At 36.2% G+C, this 20,742-nt stretch overlaps 2 protein-coding genes across 2 annotated transcripts in view; both read left to right on the top strand.

Moving 5' to 3' along the window:
- Positions 1-4,367, top strand: part of LOC113233429 (5-hydroxytryptamine receptor 2C-like) — a 71,076-nt gene extending 66,709 nt beyond the window's left edge. The window contains exons 4-5 of the mRNA XM_026468558.1: positions 2,315-2,438; positions 4,189-4,367. Of these exons, the coding sequence (XP_026324343.1) occupies positions 2,315-2,438; positions 4,189-4,367 (303 nt within the window). The remainder of the gene's footprint in view (positions 1-2,314; positions 2,439-4,188) is intronic.
- On the top strand, positions 2,366-19,767 carry LOC113232897 (5-hydroxytryptamine receptor 1A-alpha-like). The gene is made up of 3 exons (XM_026467787.1): positions 2,366-2,438; positions 18,157-18,264; positions 18,498-19,767. Exons 2-3 carry the CDS (start codon positions 18,176-18,178, stop codon positions 19,396-19,398), a joined length of 990 nt encoding a protein of 329 aa, XP_026323572.1. The 5' UTR covers positions 2,366-2,438; positions 18,157-18,175; the 3' UTR covers positions 19,399-19,767.
- The last annotated feature ends 975 nt before the right edge of the window (positions 19,768-20,742 follow it).

The following is a 20,742-nucleotide window of genomic DNA, read 5'->3' as shown; positions in this document are numbered from 1 at the left end:
ATATTACTGCTGACAAAATAGGTTTACTTAATGTCGGTCTCATGTAAAATTTTTGTGCTTTGATCATGATTTCTAAGATTTCTAACTCTGCTACTCTGCATATTTAGATAGCATCTTTGGTGGGATAAATTAGACCACCTTCGTCCTTGTTCTGAAGCGTAGAAGCGACAACTAAGTGTTTTTCGATCAATTGATTGAACGGATTACGCGCAAACACGCGTATTCCATTCAATTAATCGGTTCTAAATAGAATAATTTTTGTTCAAGTATTTATTGATTTGTAGTTGATTACAATGTCGTAATATTAATATAGTAGAAAAATACTAGAATAAGACAGTTTAGTCCTTTATTTTACTTTAAAAAAATTCAGACTTTACTTTTTAATCACTTCAAAACAATTCCAGTACAATTAGCTTGTATAACATCTATATAACATCTTTTTGTAATACAAGATCTTATCGATTAACTTAAATAATGAAAACGCACCTTAATATATGAACTTGCGACTGTCTTGATTAATTTTACTAGAAGGTTTTCTGTTGGTAATTGATAAATTGATGAATGGCAAGGCAAATGAAAATGTTACTGCTGACAAAATATGGTAAAATCTTATTAATTAGAAGAGGTTTACTTAATGATCGCCTCGTGTGAAATTTTTGTTATTTGTTTATTATTTCTCGGATCTCTAACTCTGCTACTGTGCATATTAGGATAGCATCTTAGGTGGGATAAACTAGACCACCTTCGTCCTCGAAAGCAACGATCTCATACGTATGACCAACTCCAGGTTTTTGTTAAGACAGCGCACTGTTAATTCCTTGCATTATATATTTTTTTGTATTATTCGTAATAATTAAATAATAGTAATAATTAATATATAATTTCGAGTTCTTAGGTTTTCGCGATTGTTACACATAGGAAATGAAACTATTTTTCCGGATTTAAATCGCGTATATTTGTTTTTTCAAACAAACAGACGTTTCGGGCCCTTTACAGGTCCCATGGGACCATGGAACCGTGACCAACCAACGCACTTTTGCATGTATTAAGCAAAAGTGCGTTGGTTCGATATTAATGGCGTATTAACAAAGGATCACAAATATATCGCACCAAGTAAAAAATGTATTACAAATCATGAGGCATACACTGGGTTACATATTTCTTTCCTCAAAATTCATACAAATCCAAAAGAATTGTTTTTAAAATAAATTATGCATCTTCTTATTACAAAATCACTTGCCCGTGGAAGGGAACGTCCCTGTTTACCCGTTTACCCACAGTTATGTTGCTTTTGCAGCTTATAATGGCACAATTATGCATTTTTCGCGTTCTCGACTGGTGTTTATCTACGATAACGGTCGAGCGCGTTCTGACGTGTAGCAGCGGCAAGTAAGTGAATTTCACTTACTTTGGGCACGCGAAGTACGTACACTTGTGGCGTCTATCTAGATATATGTCTGTGGTTGCAGCATTATAATGATCAACCAGATAATCGCACCCATTGCCTAGTCTCAAACTAGGCAATTCCCTTTGTTATAAGACTGAGATTATTTATGCCCTTCGTTATAAGTGAGACAACGAACTTTCAGTTCGATCATCAAACATGGGGAGCTAAGCAAATTTTATGTAACTTCAAAACTTTGAATCCAGCCGGATCGAGAGAATTTTTCTTAGTGTTCGATCTTTGTATTAAAAATTATAACTAGTGCAGTAATTTCACAAAAAACAGTGGAATATCATGGCAGTAAAACATCGTGATACTCTATAAACTTAATATTACAATTAAAAGGCGACATCTCTCGTCAGTCTCTGGTCGTAGGTACCTGACTGAGTGAATAAACACTTTCATAGATTTCTCACAGATGGCGCTATGGCAAAAAGTCGTTAAAAACCAAAAATAAAGATCTTCAATAAGCGCATACAAAAATTCATAAGATCTGCTGGTTCGTTTCGTGGCTCAGTAGGGAGAGGGGTCAGCACAACATGCTCAAAGCGCTGGTTCGAATACAACTGGATCGAAGGATTTTCTCTTAATGTTCGATCTTTGTTTTAATAATTTAATTTAATTTCTTGCTTAAGTTTAGGCAAGTTAATTTTGTAAATACGTGAAACTTCCCTAGCTCGTCATTTTTGCTTAGGCGAAGTCAAAGTTCGTTTCATAAGTCTCAACCTGAGTACCAGACTAAAAAAATACTTAGTAAGGCTACCTAGTCATATTTTTTAAAATCCCAAAGGATCGGGAATCGGTGAATGACTAAATCCATCGAAGGTCGTCAAAGTGTCCTTATTAATTGATTAATAAATTCTCTACCAGATCGCCGCTGCACTTGGAAAAGATTCCTTGGCAACAGAAGCGGGACTCCTCAACATTCAGCCGCGTCCACGGAAACAGAACTGCCACCGATTGACACCAGGGATCTGTGGCTACAAGACTCAAGGTAATACAATAAGATTCAAGGTACTACAGCGGCACCGCAATGGCTGGATTCTGAATGACACATTGAAAAGTGAGCTTTAAGTGTAGCTTTGCATAGTACACATTAGACGACACAGAAGAAGTAAACAAAGAAAACGAAACACAGTGCACTATAATTACAGCTGCACTACCCATTTGTATTTTTCGTATTGTTAAACAAAATAAAGTTCATTCTTGAAAGTCATAGACTGAGATTTATAGAACGAACTTTGACTTCGACTTCGCAGAAACATCTTAGTAACCGTAGAGCCCTTTATGTTAAAGTTCGTCCAGGAGAGTACTGCCACCTATTTCTGCCGTCAAGCAGTAACGTGAACATGCGTTGCGGTTTTGAAGGGTAAAGTTGCTAGTGAAATTACAATTTACTTGGAACTTGTCAACTTATGTCTCAGGGTGTTGAGCGCAGTGACCGTGCCCTTCAGATCTTTACGGTTTAAAGCTCTTAGCAGTACAACTGTTATGGACGTGTTGCTTACCATAATAAACATTTTTAAAAAAGGGAGTTAAGCAAAATTGTCATAGCAAAACGAACTCAACCTAAATTTAAGCAATAAATTTAATTAAACTTTAAATTTTCTTCGTAATTTTTTGCTTAAACTTATGCAAAGTTCGTTTTATAAATAAAAAAAAACTAATAATTCGCCATCTTTAGTCGAAGTCAAAGTTCGTTTTATAAATCTCAAGACTAGGCGATGACTTCATTATCGTACTCTGCGCTTCAAGTATACATCCTTACTATTTATGATTGTGTAATAGAGTGTAGATAATTTTGAGCCTTCCGATTCACCGTCGATACAACGCACAGCACATATTTTGTACTTTACTAAGTCCTGTTGTTAGTGGATATTATCATTCCCTTTATAACAAATGAACATACTACGTACGTAATACTGTTATTAACTCATTTTTGTTCGGTATGCTATTTTGTACATCGTGAATTTAAATAATTCATTTTAACCAAAATTGTAACTTACGTTCTTTAATCTCGTAAGGGGCGGACTTGTTATCTTATGTCTCAGGGTGACGGACGTAGTAGCCGTGCTTCTTAGATCTTTGTGAATTAAAGATTTGAGTGGCACTGCAAGTGTCATGGACAGGCGTGTCGCTTTCTACCAGGCGCACGACTTGTTCACCCCTTCAAGTGGTATCATAAAAAAAATGTTAAAATCTATAACGTGATCTGGAACTTAATGTTATTCTTTTTTTTCATTTTTAACTTATTTTGTCGATTTTATCCTACCTAATATTTGACCTCCTTGGCATACTATCCACTAATTACTAAGATAACTTAGAAGTATATTTATAGTTTCGAGTACTTAGGTTTTTACGATTATTACACATCGGAAATGAAACTATTGTATCGCGTATAATTGTTTTTATTTTCAAACAAATCAACGGATGGTATCTCAGTCAGCCGTGACCATGGCACCTGTAAAAGGCCCAAAATGTTCTCTGTTTGAAAAAAGAAACACAAGCTATTTATATATGCGAAAAAAATAGATTCATTTCCAATATACTCAAAGTTGTTTTAACTTGCACCATTTCATGATACCCGGGTCAACTGTTGGCTACTTTATTGCATGTAGATGTTAACCTACATCGAATATAATTAACGCTGAATGCTTATAATGTTACACGCCGTTAGCATTATTATTGCATGTTTAACTATTAATTTCGTTATGCATGAATTACATTGCGGCATGTGCCATTAGCTGGAGAAGCTGTTCTAGGAGGCGTGCCCACGGCCCGTGATGTCAAATGCGTCGATTCGTACGAGCTCGCGAAACGGGCGAGCCCGGACGGCCTCGGGCCGACACGCGTGACGGCGCGTATTTGGATTTGTATCGAGAGCAAAGGCCGCATGGGCTCTCGCGGTGCGCCTTTGAAGTAACCGACCAGCGGCGTATCCAAACAGGCCGCCACGGGCGAGCTCTCTTTCGCGAGACGGGCCACGAGCCGTGGGAAACCGCATTTAAGGCTTGTGCGCATTCGCGACTGCGATGCGGCTTAGGAATTTACGTCAATGTATAGTAGATGAAATATACTTTACTTTAATTAGGTTTTGTTGTCGGACTGTGGTAAAGCTGCAAAAATTGTCACTGTCTACGACACCCCGAGAGCTAGTAGTTTAGTAGCAGTAGAGCTCCTTGTGTAAAAGTTCTTCCAGGGAAGAAGCCACCTTACCTTCTACCGCCAAGCTGTAATGCGAGCATTACAGTGTTCCGGTTGTGACGGGAGCACCCTTAGGTGCTGGTGAAATAACAGGCGTATGGGATTTGTTAACTTATGTGTCATGGTAACGGGCGCAGTGTCAGTACCCTCCACATCTTTGCAATTTGAAGCTCTTGCAGTACTGCAACTGCTGTTCATCCTGTCACTTGGTATTATGTAAAAAACTACGTCATCGCATTAGGGTTGTGAAGGGTATGAGCGAATGTGTCACCAATTCGTCTGTTTGCAAAAGACACGCGAGCTTCACAAGTGAATTACGTACTGCAATCTGTTCGCGTACCGGAATGCATCGAAGAAAACTCTTTACCTCTTTGTTCCCTTTTTCTCTGTTTATGAGCCCTAACACAAGGTAGCTGCTGTGCTCAGTTAAGGAGTTCCTCTCATCTGTCTGCCATTTCCATCTTCAGATCAGCTCAACTCACCATGGTATTCTATTTTAATTGGAATCAAATTAGTTTTTTTTAATATAATATCAAGTGACGGGACGAATAAGTCGTGCACCTGATGGTAAGCCACACGGCTGTCCATGACAGTTGCATTGCCACTCAGACCTTTAAATCGCAAAGATCTGAGAGGCATTTCCACTGCGCCCGTCACCCTGAGACATAGGTTGACAAGTTCCATGTGCCTATAATTTCAAAAGCACCCTTACCTTTTTAAACGGGAAGGCAGTAATGCTAACATTAAAATAGTTGAAATTCAGTCAATCACATTCATCCCCTAATTTTCCACCCTTGGAGGTAAAATATTTTTTACATTTGAATGGAACCACTATTGAGGTAACCTCTATCTAACAAAAAAAAAGAATTATTGAAATCGGTTCAGAAATGTGGGAGTGATCGGGTAACCTACACACACAAAAAAAATACGGTTCAATTGTGAACCTCCTCCTTTTATGAAGTCGGTTAAAAATACATTTGTCCAAACAATTAACACAAGTCACGCAAGTCCCGTTCAAAATTCATTTCTTGAAAACATTAAGTATATTAAAACAAATGATATACAATATTTTCGTATTCACATTACGAAGAATGTTATTAGAGAATTCTAGAAGTAAACAAATAAGTCCGTTGTACCAGTCATTTAGTATTAAATGTATAAACAACGAAAATTGCTTTTTAACGATGTAATAACAAATAATACAAATAATACTTTAAATATTCGCCGAAAAATCTTTGACATAGCGTACATTCTAAAAATTTTATACGATAATATTGACTGCTTTGACCAGTAGTATCACAGGCTTTGACGTCCTGGGTGATTTTTCGTTTAATGTACCTACCGTTCTATGAGACCCTATCACCCTATTGCAGTTACCTTAGCGACAGCTATAGGTGAAAACCTATAATTGGCTTCATATTTATTTTCCTGTACTAATTAAATATAAGAAGCTGTTGATTTTCCATGAATAATGAAATTATAATAATTATATAATACGATCACAAATAAAAGGCGCTTAAATAATTGCAAGAGAATAAATAAATTTACTATTTGGGATATTTTTTAAGAAATTAAATATATAATTACAAAACATCAAATAACATTTATTTATTTAAATCGCTTGATGTAATATACTGTACTTTACATTCAAGACTGCGAGTAATCTTAATACGTGCTGTCTTAATTAACATACGAACACAAATACAATACAAAATACTTCTTTGTAATGTATATTTCTTCTTCTTCTTTCGTCTTTAATGTTTTTAATAGCATACTTTTTGTGTCAATAATAATAACTATCCAGTGGAATATTTTCACAAAAAAAGTTATAATATCATGGAAGTAAAAATAAAATGATTTTCAATACACAAATATTGCATTTAATGCAGCGTCATCTCTCGTCAGCTTCTGGTAACTTCAAAGCCTCGCAGCTGAGTGAAGAAACATCATAATTTTCTTGCAACACAACAACAAAAGATACTGGTTCAAGTCCAGTCAGAGCTAAGGATTTTTCGTTGTGTTGTTCGATTATGTATAAATTATAATAAAAACATACTTTGCGTATTATATAATATTTTGCAGTAGTAAAGCTCTTTGTACTGCCACCTTACCTATTTCTGCCGTCATGTAGTAATGTGAGCATTACTGCGTTCTGGTTAGGGTGCTCGTGAAATTACAGGCACAACCGACATGTCAACTTATATCTCAAGGTGACGGGGCAGTGGCAGTGCCCCCAGATCTTTGAGAGTTATAGTTCTCAGTGGCACTACAACTGTCATGGACAGGGTATAGCTTACCACCAGCCACACGACTTGTTCGTCCCGTATCTTGATATCGTAAATAATTATAAGGTTTTCATAAAAAAAACCGACTTTTAAAGTTCGTGTAATTACATCTACGTGCCAAGTTTTATTGAAATCCGTTACCGGAACGTGCGTGAAACCGCATTCATCCCATAGTTTGCCACACTTAGAGGTAGAATATGTTCTTCAAATTTAAATGAGACCAATGCTGAAGTACCCTCTTCCCAACAAAAAAAGAATTATAAAAATCGGAGCTGAATTACAAAAACTGTAGTAATCACGTTACGTACACACAACAAACGAATCTCCTCCCTTTTTTCGATCAAAAAAAACAAAACACGGTATTATTTAAAATAGAAAACACTTGCAAACCGGTTTTCATGGTGTCGCCATCTCTGAGATCTCGGGTTCGATCCCCGGCCGTGTCAGCGTAGAAAACGAACTTTATGTCGTCTCCGGTCTGGGTGTTTGTGGTACCATCTTTGTTTCTGAGTTCCATATTACAAGTGCTATAGTTACTTACTTTGGGATCAAAGAAATGTATTTTAAACTCAAAAAAGTAATATTTTAGTGGTAATTATCGTTAACTGGAGGTATCCGATATTCGTAGTAACGAAAGTATCCGAAATATCAATTACTATTAAATATTTAAAATACATTTCCTTTGTTATAATTGAAACACATATACAAAATACGAATTTCTTTTTTAAGTGTGTGATTCAATTACAAACGATTCAAATACTTTCTAGCATTGTTCACATTGAATTGAAAACAATTATTAGTAACTTTGTAGGGAAAGAAAAAACAGAAATACCGATTGACCTAAAAAACAAGTTGGCTTATTTAAAAAGTAATAATTGTCCGTTTCGTACAATTTACAAGAATCAACGTTATTCCAGCAACCGCTTAGTGTAATTTACGAGTTTGAAATAAAACACGACTAATTTCCACTGTTTCTATGTATTTATGTAGGTACGCAAGTTAGGTGTGCCCGTGTGTTTTTGTAATGTCATCCTTGTAACATTTACAAGAAGATATAAATTTAAATAGCAAGAAAATAATGTCAAATTTTTCATCACCTCAAAATCAACTGTCTTTCTAAAGGCATCAGGCTCGGTCCTTGATGTTACTACAGATTTCCTTGCACAGCGAATAGCCACACATCGTCCCCGCCCATTTCATATTAATAATCAATCAATTACAAAATGACAACTCATGGCCGCGCATCAGCCTCATCCACTTTTCGCTATGCATTTTTTTTATTATACCAAGTGCCAAACGGGAACGGTAAGTGGGGATACTCACATTACTGCTTGGCGGCAAAAATAGGTGTGGTGGCAGTACTTCCCTGAACGACCTCTTTTACGAGGAACTCTATCCATGCACTGCTATGCACGCGTCTGAGGAGCCTCTTTCCTTGGTGCGCGGATGCGAGCTCGTGTGTGGTACTCGGTAAAAATATTAACCATGTGAGGTCGCCTTTATTCAAATGGCCGATCAAATGACAACCTGATTAAAGAATCATTTCACGAACGAGTTCGGAAAACAAATAGGCGTGAACGTCAAACTTTCTCAATATTATTAAAGTCGACAGTATTTAATGACAGTTTGTTACATTCGGATGAATACTTCTCCTAAAGAAATAGAAATCAACACTCTATAATTTATTTCGTTTATAAAATAAACAAACCAGTACCAACTACTTTATTATATTTTAATGACCGTCACTGAATTCAGTGAACCGTTCAAAATCAAGTTTGCATTTGCCGCACGTCTACCGCAAATATGTACGTGAAGGACCTTGGATGTGCTACGTTTGACTCCATAGCTGTGTGGGTAGCCCATTTGCATGTTGATAATATTCAATTTCTGCTTTCATTTTTTATGCCGAGCATGTATAGTCGAATGCCTTTTTCCACTTTTACAATTTCCTAGTGCACACCTGTTTTTTTTTAATATTTATAAGGCAAGCTGATTGACGTGTGTCACGACAATGTTTTGCTTTGAAATTGGACGTTTTGGAATTTTTAAACGGTATGAGTAGAGTTCTTCGAATTTGATACCTACTTATTGCTTTAAATGCTTCGCGTGATTAAATTTGTATATCAAAGGTCATGATAGTGTTTAGTTTATAGACGGGACGCTTAAGAGCGCTGCCACACGGATGTTGCGTCGGCCATGCAACGCTATGATTTCAACGCACCGAGCGCCAAACGAGCGATGCGGTGTCGCAACTTATCGCCGCTTACTTTCGCACCGCAACACCCCTCTCCATTTCATTCGACATCTGTCCGAAACAATTACAGTCAAATTAGTTAGTCGACCAAAATAAAAGATGCATGATGAAGCTTCATACTTGACAATGTCTTCTGGTATGATTGAATATTACTTATTTTACAGTAAGGGCGCGTTTATTCGACACGAATTTCATCGCGCTCAAGCCGCGCGGCTTCCACGTGACCCACCACCGCGAAGAACGTGTTAAAAAATGCCATGGTAGCCTAAGGGTGCATTTATTTGACATGAATTTTATCTGGCTTACGCCGTGCGGAGACTGCGTTGCCGCTGCAGTGGCCGCGTGCATCTAACTGTCATGGAAATGTAAACTCTATTTATTTAGCTTTCACGTTTTAACTTAAACAAGCGTCCAGGGCGCGCGGGCGAGGTTGGCTTGTCTTTGGTCTACGCGCGACCGCGTGGTTGTATTATTCAGAGGAATTTAAATGTTGTTGCCTAGTAAATAGAATTCAGATTCGCCATTAACAGACGTGAAAGCGTGGTAACTGTAACTTTCGCGTCATGTAACTGGGCGCTAATTGTTTCGGACGTACATCGGATGGACAACGGGAATAGATCTCTGGTCGCCGCGTGATGCGAATGAAGCTGCATACTTGATACTTGTCTTTTAAATTTGTCGAATATTACTTATTTCACAGCAATTGTTTCGGACGGATGTCGGACGGAGATCGAGAGTAGACCCCCTGGTCCGATGAGCACGCGTTCCGTCGCCGCTCGCCGTTTCAACGCACCGTGTGATATGTCGTTCCAATTTGCACGAGAGCGACATAAAGAGCAAGATACTACTATTCGCGCATAGAATCCTGTCGTGCTAGCCCTATTGATTTAAATGTAATTCAACGCAGCGTCGCCGCTCAGTATGACATTGCTCTAAAGGTCTACATACATAGGATTTGATTTGGTTAATTACTTCTTGTAACGAATTATTTAAAATGTGAGCACCGGTAAGGCCTCGTGCAGCGCACGGATAGAGCTTCATAGCGAGTAGCCGCTATCAAATCAATTAGGAATGAGAACTATGCTGACGGAAATTAGCGTGAGCAGGAGCAAGATTGCTTGCTTAGATAGCTTTAGACAGCGCTATTTTATTATTATGACGTATTTCCACGCATAATATTATTAAGCGTGGAAATGTTAAAAAAACAAAAGGGTTTTGATTCGACTTCCTCCGTTTTAGGAGATAGTGTGTCGTACGGCTTAGAACTTGCGTCGCTTTAACGTAAAACTTATTAAGGGACCGGAGAGATAACAAAATTAAACATAAAATGCAGGCGGATACGACAGAATTTACAATGTCAATGTTACCTTTACATCATCTCCGAAATAATTTGAAGTCTATATATTAACAATACAACTTTAATTAACAAAAAAAAATAACAATATAACAAAAAACAGCAATAGAATTCATATATTAGCAGCAAAGCTATACTGACCAATAAATACTGTCCTCTATATTTTTCGCAATTTAATAAAATCGTAACATCTAAATAAGAATGTGTTTTTCCGCAGACTTCATGAAATATACAATCCCACAAACTTATTTCTATATTAATTATCAAACGACTAAAGGGAGTTTATGTAAGGAAAACGTTAACTCACATTTTTTTCCAAGTGTAAATGTAAGTTGGTAAATGTAAGATGTAGTTGACATGGGTATGCCTACGCTTCTCTAACGACTCAACTTATATTCAGGTAGGATTACACAATAATCCTGCTGAGAAGTACATTCATTCTCTACAAATTATTTCGTAAAATGTCAGATACATTCCAGACAATATGTCTGTCCTCTCTCTGAAATCGATGACATGATACAAATTGTGGTTTCGTACAGATTTAAATTCGTGAATATGCACGAAAATCGTATTTATCTGAGTGACGTCAAACACCTTCTTGATTTGGGCTTACAGTAACTTTTTTTAATGTACACACTCATAGCCCCGCACTAGGGAGACCATGTGTCGCGGGTGCCATAGACACTCACATAAACAACCACAAATTACGCCCCAACTCACGAGAGAAATAAATGTAGTCCATACAAATATTTCTCCCGGCTCGGGAATCGATAGGGGCAAAGGACAAAATAAGAAAGTCAGGAAAAGAAAATAAAAAATACATTATTTTAGTGAAAAAGACAAATATATGATAATAGTTTAAAAGTAAGTAAAAGTACCAAAAGGACAAATTATTCATAATTTAAGCAGCGAATATTTTTGTATAGAATGTTTTGGCAGCTATACAAAAATAGGAAGTGAAGTAGGTAGTAACTTCAAATACGTATATATTTATTATTAAAGATGTAATATGTATAAACAATATATTAATGATTACAAATAAAACATTTTATTACGAATTTTACTAATTTTATTCTAAAGGACATCTATCCTTCTTAGTATTTTCATCGTGTGGTGTCTCCATATAGGTAGGTATCTATCCTCAAAAAATATGTTTGCAAAAGTCAATTTCTTCAAAATCAGTAAATGTTAGATCAATAAAATCAAGTCTTAATGTAATATAAAAGATTAAACTAGTTATATCCGTAGGAATTATTCATGGTAAAGTAATAATTTTTAAATTAGTTTTACCCTAAATATTTTCCTTGCCGTAGTGCCTATATTGAATTTTGACAGTACATTGTTGATACTTCCTATGGAGATGCAGTGGGCGGCAACTACACAGAAAGCACTTACTGTAAAGCGCGTAGTTGGTTTAGTTAGAGATACAAATACTGCCTCCGTGACCGAACGATTACCATACAACTGCCACACAATGGTCCCAGGTTCGATTCTCGGGCCAGGAGAAATATTTGTATGGCATACATTTATTTCTCTCGTGAGTTTGGGTGTAATCTGTGGATGTCTTTGTGTGTGTCCATGGCACCCGCGACTCAGGGTTTCCCTAGCGCGGGGCTACGTTGGGTGTATGCGTTATTTATTTATTATTATTATTTATTATATAACGAAACGGGGTACCCCGTACTACCATATTCTGATATTTAATTTTGCGGTAAAGACCGTTACTGTTCATGAATTGGTTAAGTCGGTAAGCGGTAAGCGTAAATGTATGCAGTACTAAAGACGTGTCCTAAATAGCGCAAAAGCGTTTTCGTTCATGAGATAAGAGATGTCACGTCTCTTATGCACTCTCTATCCTTCTATTTGAAGTATAGCAGTGCTACTTACCGATCTAAATATAATGTAGAGACCGGGGCTGGTAGTTCCCGGGGTAAGTTGTTCTCACAGCAATAACTTTGCAAGAAAAATATATAGCAAAACATGTGAAGCACGTCGTTAAAGCGTCAGGTGATTGCATTGCCGGCGGCCATTTCAGTTACTCCGGCGACGACGGAAGTGTGGGTATGTGCGTAAAGCTGTCAAAACATCGCGTAAGTACATTTTTGCTTGTTTAAATTGTTTGGTCTGTCTTTAAATTATGGGCCAGCTCATACGCAACTTTTCTGAATTGTAGTGACATTAGTAAGGAATCTTATTGTTTGAGTATTTTTTTCGTTGATTCTAATATTTTGCCGGTATGTCAGTCTTCGTTTAAAAACGTAATTTGGGGCTATAAGTTCCTACCTCGAGGGGCTGGTTGTTCCTAGGAACAACTTCCCCAATTGACCTGCAATCATACTTAAAATTCTTATGATCATTTTTCTTTGTTTTTAGGATGCGAAACTACAAACGGGCTCATGTCAAATATTTAGACAAGATGATAGAGTCACTTATGTGTGTCTCAACTGTGATTCAGATGAAGAAACGAGCTATGAATAATCTTACTGATGAATAAGAATGTAGTTGTTTTTTTTTTTTTAAGTCAGTTGTGCATAATATAAACATTACATACATAGAGTTGTAAAAAGGTGTTTTATTTAAGAAAATCCTTGTTATCCTGTCATAATTTAGGCGGAACAATTTGCCTCAAAGGAGCCCCAAAGCGGGGCTAAATGTTCCGCTCCGAAATTTGTCAAAAATTTGCCTCTATGAAAAAGACTATTGACATATTAGTAGACGTGACTATACTATTACAAAAAGCGATAAACATTTGTTCAATATTTCCACATGTTGAAAATCAAATCCTTCATTTTCAGTATAAAACTTCAACTTATTCGAAAATCGGAACGATCAGCCCCGCTTTCCCCTATAACTAACGGAAAGAGCGGTGGAACTACAAAGATGTCCAATTAATTAAAGTAAAGAAATATTTACAAGTACTGCAATATTTTACAAAGAAAACTTTATCTGTGGTTCAGAAAACATTAAGGCTATTAATAAAGCTATTATAGGCGTTCCGATACAAATTGCATTCCGTCGCCGCCTACAGCGTTACAACAAAATTGATCGCTAGACATTCATCAATTTGAAACTCACGAGCTGGGTCGTGGTGGTTTTAGGTATTTTACGCAGATTTTGCGCATTAACCGACGGAATCCACTTGTCAGCACGTGTCAGAATGGTATTGATATTGAAACTATACTTTAAATGAGGTATAGTCGGCACTGAAGCACACTAATGCAAATGTAACTGACAAAATTTGGTCGAATCTTAAAAGTACTTACGTTAAAATTTGCCTTATAGATTCAGAATACAAAAAACAATTATTGTTAACTTTTTTCCTAAATATTTTTATAACTGATGTTTGTTTAAATTTGTGCTGGTGTACATTCCAAAACAGCAGTTATTAAGCATTAAGCAATGACACTGAATTTGATTATATAATGAAGTGTAATAAATCTAAAATAATCTAAGTGGGGTAAAATGAAACCTATGCTATAAATCTGAACCAGAGTGCAAAAGTTACGAATTTTTCTCTAATTGCTCTCTAAGTAAATACTCAGCAGATTTTTGTCGATGGTCACTTAAATCGGGTTTTCTGTTAACGTAACATATTTATTCTTTGGTACCCTAATTTCGATTCCTGATCTTAAAGCACTTATTATATGAATATAGAATTTAATAAATATGAATAGCATTTTGTATGAAAAACACTTTATGAAATTTTACTTTTAACTTCTGCTGTCCCGATTTTTTTCCTTCCTTACAATGAAATGATCTCTACATAGAACAGAGTTGATCAGCACTAAATAAATTATTGATCAATTTTATTCATTTTTATGGACAACTCAAGCTTGACCAAAAAATTTACTATACCAAAATTGTTTTTACATAAAAAATACTTAATGGTTCCTAAGACAGTTTCCTTATATCTTCCGTGTTTTCGGATTTCCCCATGCTATCCCATTTAGAAAAAACTGTACAATAACATCTCAAAATGTTAATACAGCGTAAAAATATGTAGATTTTGTTCGGAAAACGTGGAAAGTTACAAAAAAGGTGTGATGTCACCAAAAATTAGAATACTAGCGGCGACAGCTGGCAGGCGTCTGCGCACAAAAGAAGAAAGACGTAATGTGATTGAGGTGGTATCCCTGATCAGAGGTTTACACTACAATTACAGTTTTTGGTAGCAGTAGAGCTCCTTGTGAAAGAGTTCGTCCAAGGTACTACTGCATACCTTACCTATTCCTGCCACCAATCAATGTCAGCTACTGTGTTCCGGTTTTGAAGGGTAAAGGTGCTGGTGAAATTACACATGGGATTTGTCAACTTATGTCTCAGAGTGACGAGCGCAGTTCAGATCCTTACGATTTAAAGCTCTGAGTGGCACTACAACTGTTTTGGACAGTCGTGTAGCTTACCATCAGGCGCGCGACTTGTTCGTCCCGTCACTTGATACTATAACAATTTTTTTAAAGCCAACGTCACTCTTTTCATATACTGGCCTTTCAAGTTGCTCATTACAATGCGTCTTCTAGATATATTTTAATTTTCACACAGCGCACAAATAAATTAGATCTGCTGCCTTAACATAAAAATGTTGCTTGAAAATGCAATAGACTTAGCATTTGTGTATTCAGTGAGCGACAAATGGAACGCTTTGAGACTCGCAAAACTTTATGATTCCAATTTTAATCCAACAGGTCTTCGGTGATGAAATGCTGTTGAGAACTGTTTTAGAATTTAGCTTTACATTTTGACAACGTTTGTGTTTCTTCGATACAATCACATTTGAATAATGTGACGAGGGTCTAATACATGAAAAGGAAACCAATGTCGCGTTAGCAATAGATGGCTTAGAAAATGTCACCTGTTATCCCCTGACACGTTTAAGGAATATAAAACCTACGTGTGTCGCTATAAATTATATGTTAGTGTGAACAAAAACCAAAATGAAATTGAAAATGAAACAATTTTTTGTACTCCAGTACTTTAATTCGTCATTTATAATTTCATAAACTATATCACAAAGGCGCTCTTTTTAGTTCTGAACAAAAAATTCTATTATCTATAACACTCGCTACTGCAGTGAAAAATTTCATTATAGTTCTGTACACAGAACACCAAGTATATAACCAGAAATAAAGACGAAATGTCATTTAATTTGTTTGAAAACTATTTATTCTGCCAAATCATTACTGTGACAACTGAAATCCGATTGGCCAGCCCAAATTCGAAATAATTGATGAGTGTCGTCAATTGTTTCACTTCAAATCAACCACCGTAACTTGGGCTTTAAAATGGACGAAAATTGCAAAATTACATATTTAATATATAATTACCGATGAAATGTGATTCCGTTTGTTTTGTAATTAGATGTTTTCTTATTTTTCCCAACCACCGAATGGAATAGCCCCCCGTAGTTAGAGATATTATCTTTATTACAATAAATACAGAATATTTTTGGAATATACAGAGACGTACACACAGGTCAGTTGTTGGCGCTGTACTATTTTAGTTTTCTAATTTGTGATTTCAGCGCAAACGAGAGATGATATTTAAAAATGATATAAGACCCATTTGCCATATGCATAGATGGCCCATAATTCCTTTCTATTTCTGGTTAATACTTGATGACACAACATTACAATGAGCATCAAAAAAGAACGTCGAATTAAAAAAGTCTCCTTAAACGTGTCATTGTGTTCCTGAACAGAATAACGTCGCTCCATTTGGGAAAATTTTAAAATACAATTTATTTTATTAAGTAATGTTTCAAAATGTTACATAACAGGCACAAAGGCGTAACCTTTGTGGAAAAAAGAACTATTTAAAAATAATAATAAAAATAAAAATAAAAATAATAAAATATCACGTTATCAATATCACGCTACTCAAACGCTCTACTGTCTCCTGATTGGTTAAAATATAAGCGGTACTTGGCCAATCACGGATATTTCTATTCTACCTCTTTTGTTTTTTATTAAGCAGAATTTGTTTGTCTTTCGTTTGAGTTTGTTGTCGTGGATTGTTAATAATATATTTTTTAATATTGGTTGTGTTTAATTAACTTAATTTAGTTTAATTTTAATTTACTCTTAGAAAAATTTTGTCATTCACCATCAATCATTACTTAATTGGATCTTAAAATCTTGTACCTATTACTTAGGTCACTCAGCAGAGGAATTTAGGTTTTTTTAACCCCCCAATTGCTTCCGAGGCCCCAGGACATAGGATTCTTCAGCGCCCTTTGGGGGGCGGTAGGGACCGCTTTGGGAAACTATGGAATGCAGTATTGCTTGTTAAGATAAAATTTTCTCTTAATTCATAAATTTGATTTAGTTGAAAATGCATACTATTGAAATATTCTGTCAATCGTATGTAGCATAAGTTGGAATATATTCTTTGGCAAATTAAAAATAAGGTAATTAAATTAATACTTCAGACAGACATAACTGGTTGATGACTAACACCATCTCGTGATCATGGGACATATAAGGAGTCCGAAATATAGGTTTGTTTGAAAAACAAATACGCGGTTTAGATTCCAATAACAAATATTTCCATAACACGGAATTACAAAACATATTTTCTTGTCAGCGTGTGTGCTATAGTACTTACGAAAAAAACAGAGCATTTGGGAAATGGCTTTCTTTAACAAATCAGTCTGGTTAAATCGTTGACAACAAGTTATAATCATCCATCAAACAAAAATCAACCATCTGTCAGTTCATCATCCAGGAATACCGCCAACCAATTTGATTAAAAGGTTTTTTATTTATGATTTAAATTCTACGATTGCAATAAAATAAATCAAATTTATAAACAGATTCCAAACAGACCACTTCATTAGATGTTCAAAGATTAAAAAGTGTAGTATGCCCTTTTGTTATGTGAAATGTCTTATTCAGACACATTATTCCAAATATCTTAAGTTTTAGAAGTACTTAAAATACATTGTTCAAGACAGTAACTGTCAACTAAGAAATTTCAGCTAAACTTTGATTGGCAAATACACAGGGAATTTAACTTTGGTTTCAGTAAGATCCATAAAGATATTAATAAAATCATACTATACCTACATGTTTCTGTGACAAGCATTTAACGCTACTTTTTACTTTAGTTCAAAAAAGCCATATCGGCAACATGCCAACACGTGTAAAAGTTTATGTCTCTTCAAGTTCTTTTTATACTGGTACTAAACACATTTATAGTGATGACGTGAGCAGAATTATAGCTTTGTCACATTTTGATTTTAGATGAATACTCTAAATCAGTATTTGTTATGGTTTTAAAGTATTCTCATTATCGATCAGAGTTATGTGTTGTTGTGGTTTCTATGTATAGTATTAATGGAGTTAAGTTTGTGCGCATGTCCGATGTTTAAGTGTCTGTTTATTGTTTAATCTTTGAAATAATATCGGTGAAGAAATTTGAAAATAAAGAAATTAATAAAAAGGGCTTAATTTGCTGCTAATTATAGCGCGAATATTTAATATCAGCACTTGTAATGCTAACAGAAAATTAATAAAAGTAAAGCTTCTTTACCGAGTTATAGCAAACGTTAATGTCGCCTTGCAGCCTTGCTCAATGTGTACCTGTGTAGTCTCATTTTACGTGTTGTGTTGCACAGCGAGCCTGCTCCGTCGGCAATGAGCGCACTGCATCACTTTGGGGCTGAGATGTTGAGACTCTCGAGAGGCTTGGAAGCATCCGCTGCGACCAAACCACAGTACAGAGGGTATACTAATTGGCAAATATATATTTGTACGCTTCAAAATTTCTAATAGATGTGGCAAGCAATCAAGTGGAATTTACATTGACTATTCAATCCAATTCCAATTTGCAATAAAGTTTGTATTGCTTTCTATGTACTAAATGTTCCCGTTTGGACCTGTTACACTTGGCACCAATTTTTCGTTTTATTTCAATCACCTTTTGAGGCCACGTTGTTAATAAAATACTGTTTTACAGGACAAATGTTTCGGAACGCGGTGGAATGCTAACACCGGGGTCTATGAGCGTTTCTTCTAGTTCACCATCTTCAATGCTCCAAGACCGCCGAAGGCCGTCTTCGACGTGTGATCCGAATACACCGCTCCATAGGCCAAGAAGCGCTTCAGATGACGAGGGTAACGATGGCCTCTTAGCACCGACAACGTTGACAGCCAAATCCCGAAGTTCAGAAGATGGACTATTACTACCTCCGCCATGCACCTGTCCGTACTTTGGCTCTGATTCCACGCCTCCAAGACGCACTACAGAAGTCATTATTGTCCCTGGAGGAGATATCAACGGCTGCAACGGATATCCTCGAAACGGTAACATGAAAGACGAACAATCGACACCTTTGTTTAGACGATCTAGCCGTGGGGCAGCATCAATGGTAACATGGGACGAAGCTAGACGTTTTCGTAGAGGATCCAGTTTTGGCGGTGCAAGAACGACATTGTCAACACCAGCTCGAAGTATTCGCCAAAGATCCATTAATGCTCGACAACAAACGTCAGTGAGTTCTAGTCCACAACGACAGACGACACCAAGAACGCATCATTCGAGGAATTCGAGTGTAATATCGCGCAACTCTTCGCGTCACGGTAGAATATTGCGTCTAGAGCAAAAAGCTACCAAAGTGCTTGGGGTTGTGTTCTTCACTTTTGTCGTGCTTTGGGCGCCTTTCTTCATCCTGAATATGGTCCCGGCGGTCTGCCCAGAATGCGAGAAGAATATTCCTCCTTGGGTCTTTGATTGCGCGTTATGGTTAGGTTATGCAAGTTCCATGGTAAATCCTATATTCTACACGATATTTAACAAGGTGTTCAGACAAGCCTTCAAGAAGGTTCTGCTGTGCCAGTATTTTAAGGCGAGAAGGTAGCCTGCACCCTGGGAGCGCGTCCGCCCATCGTCAGATCCTGGCTTTGGTGCGCTCTCAGTTAACCGAAACATTCGATCTCAATTTGTATGAACTGAAAGAGCTTTACGGTGCGCTTGTAGTTATTAGTCCGCGATAGTGGTTAGATTGTGAATCTAAAGCTAGCATTTCTCTTAGCCGTATTATGATTACTTTGAAAAATAACAATACATTACACACATATTATATGGCTACAATACATAATACATTACGACTTAAATTTAAAACAAATGGTAAGTAAGCACAGCACTTAAGAAATTATAACACAACGAATAACAACAAAAATATATAAATAATACAGTGTGTAGGGCTTTCAATCTTGCACCATTTTCGTGTCCCGGAAAAAATTGAGACTTTCGAGACTATTTCAATGAAAGATTTCCATATTTATTTATTTATTTATTATGCAGTGAAAACATGTAATTTTAATCGAGTTATTATTAACTCAAATAATACAATAAAAATGCTTACAAGAGTGTTCTTCTTCTAATTTTTATACTTCTACTGGGCACGTAAGAAACAGAAAGCGTTAATGTAGTTTCAAACACGGAGAACCTGATTAGGTATATTACTATAGTTCTTCAATCTTCACAGGTTATACTAAGTTCCATTCTACATGCCCATTTGCCATGTCCAGGTGACCTGAATAAGAAAATACTGATGGTTTAGTTCATTTTTAGAACTTTAAATCTCAAAAGTCTCGATATTCTCGATAATCTCGAAAATGTCAAAACATCCTCAAGACTCGAAATTTTCCAGACCAATATTACCGGACGCAAACCCTAGTGCGCTGTGCTGTTACGAAATCCATCATCCAGTCAACTTGTTATCATCTCACTGATTTTTAGTGGATTCGGTAATAGAATACACATGACAACATTAAAATTTGTTAATAATTTCGCGAATAAATTGTTTGCCTTCGACCCTTCTACACCCCTTTTATTAATTATCCTTAAAAAGTAAGTTAAAACTGTGAAATGTCGTTAAACGTATCTGTAACGTATGTATTGCAAAGCAATTATTATTAAGCCGAAGCAGCTAAGCGTTTGGGTATGTTATATCTGCTTATTCTTAAGTCACAGAAAGAAAAATAAAATGTTTTTAAATCTGGTTTACTTTTACGCTTCGTGAAAACGAAAGATAATATTTTGCAAAATAAAACATGGCTTTTTAAGAACCCTCATACTTTAACTAGATTGTTCCAGATTGTTTGCCGTTTTTAAATTTGTTTTATGAAGGCTTAGTAGATAAAATAAACAGAAGGTATAAAAAGTTTTTTAATTAATTAACGTCCGTGACTTACTCGGT

This window comes from Hyposmocoma kahamanoa, unplaced genomic scaffold (assembly GCF_003589595.1).
Source record: "Hyposmocoma kahamanoa isolate Upper Pololo Valley unplaced genomic scaffold, ASM358959v1 78, whole genome shotgun sequence".
NCBI lineage: Eukaryota > Metazoa > Arthropoda > Insecta > Lepidoptera > Cosmopterigidae > Hyposmocoma > Hyposmocoma kahamanoa.
This window is presented reverse-complemented; position numbering and strand designations above follow the sequence as displayed.

Bases quoted from the DNA above. Each gene is read 5' to 3' on its own strand.
- LOC113232897 (XM_026467787.1), top strand. From the start codon at position 18,176: ATGAGCGCACTGCATCACTTTGGGGCTGAGATGTTGAGACTCTCGAGA. The intron at 18,265-18,497 runs GTATACTAATTG...ACTGTTTTACAG, and splicing joins ACCAAACCACAGTACAGAGG to GACAAATGTTTCGGAACGCG.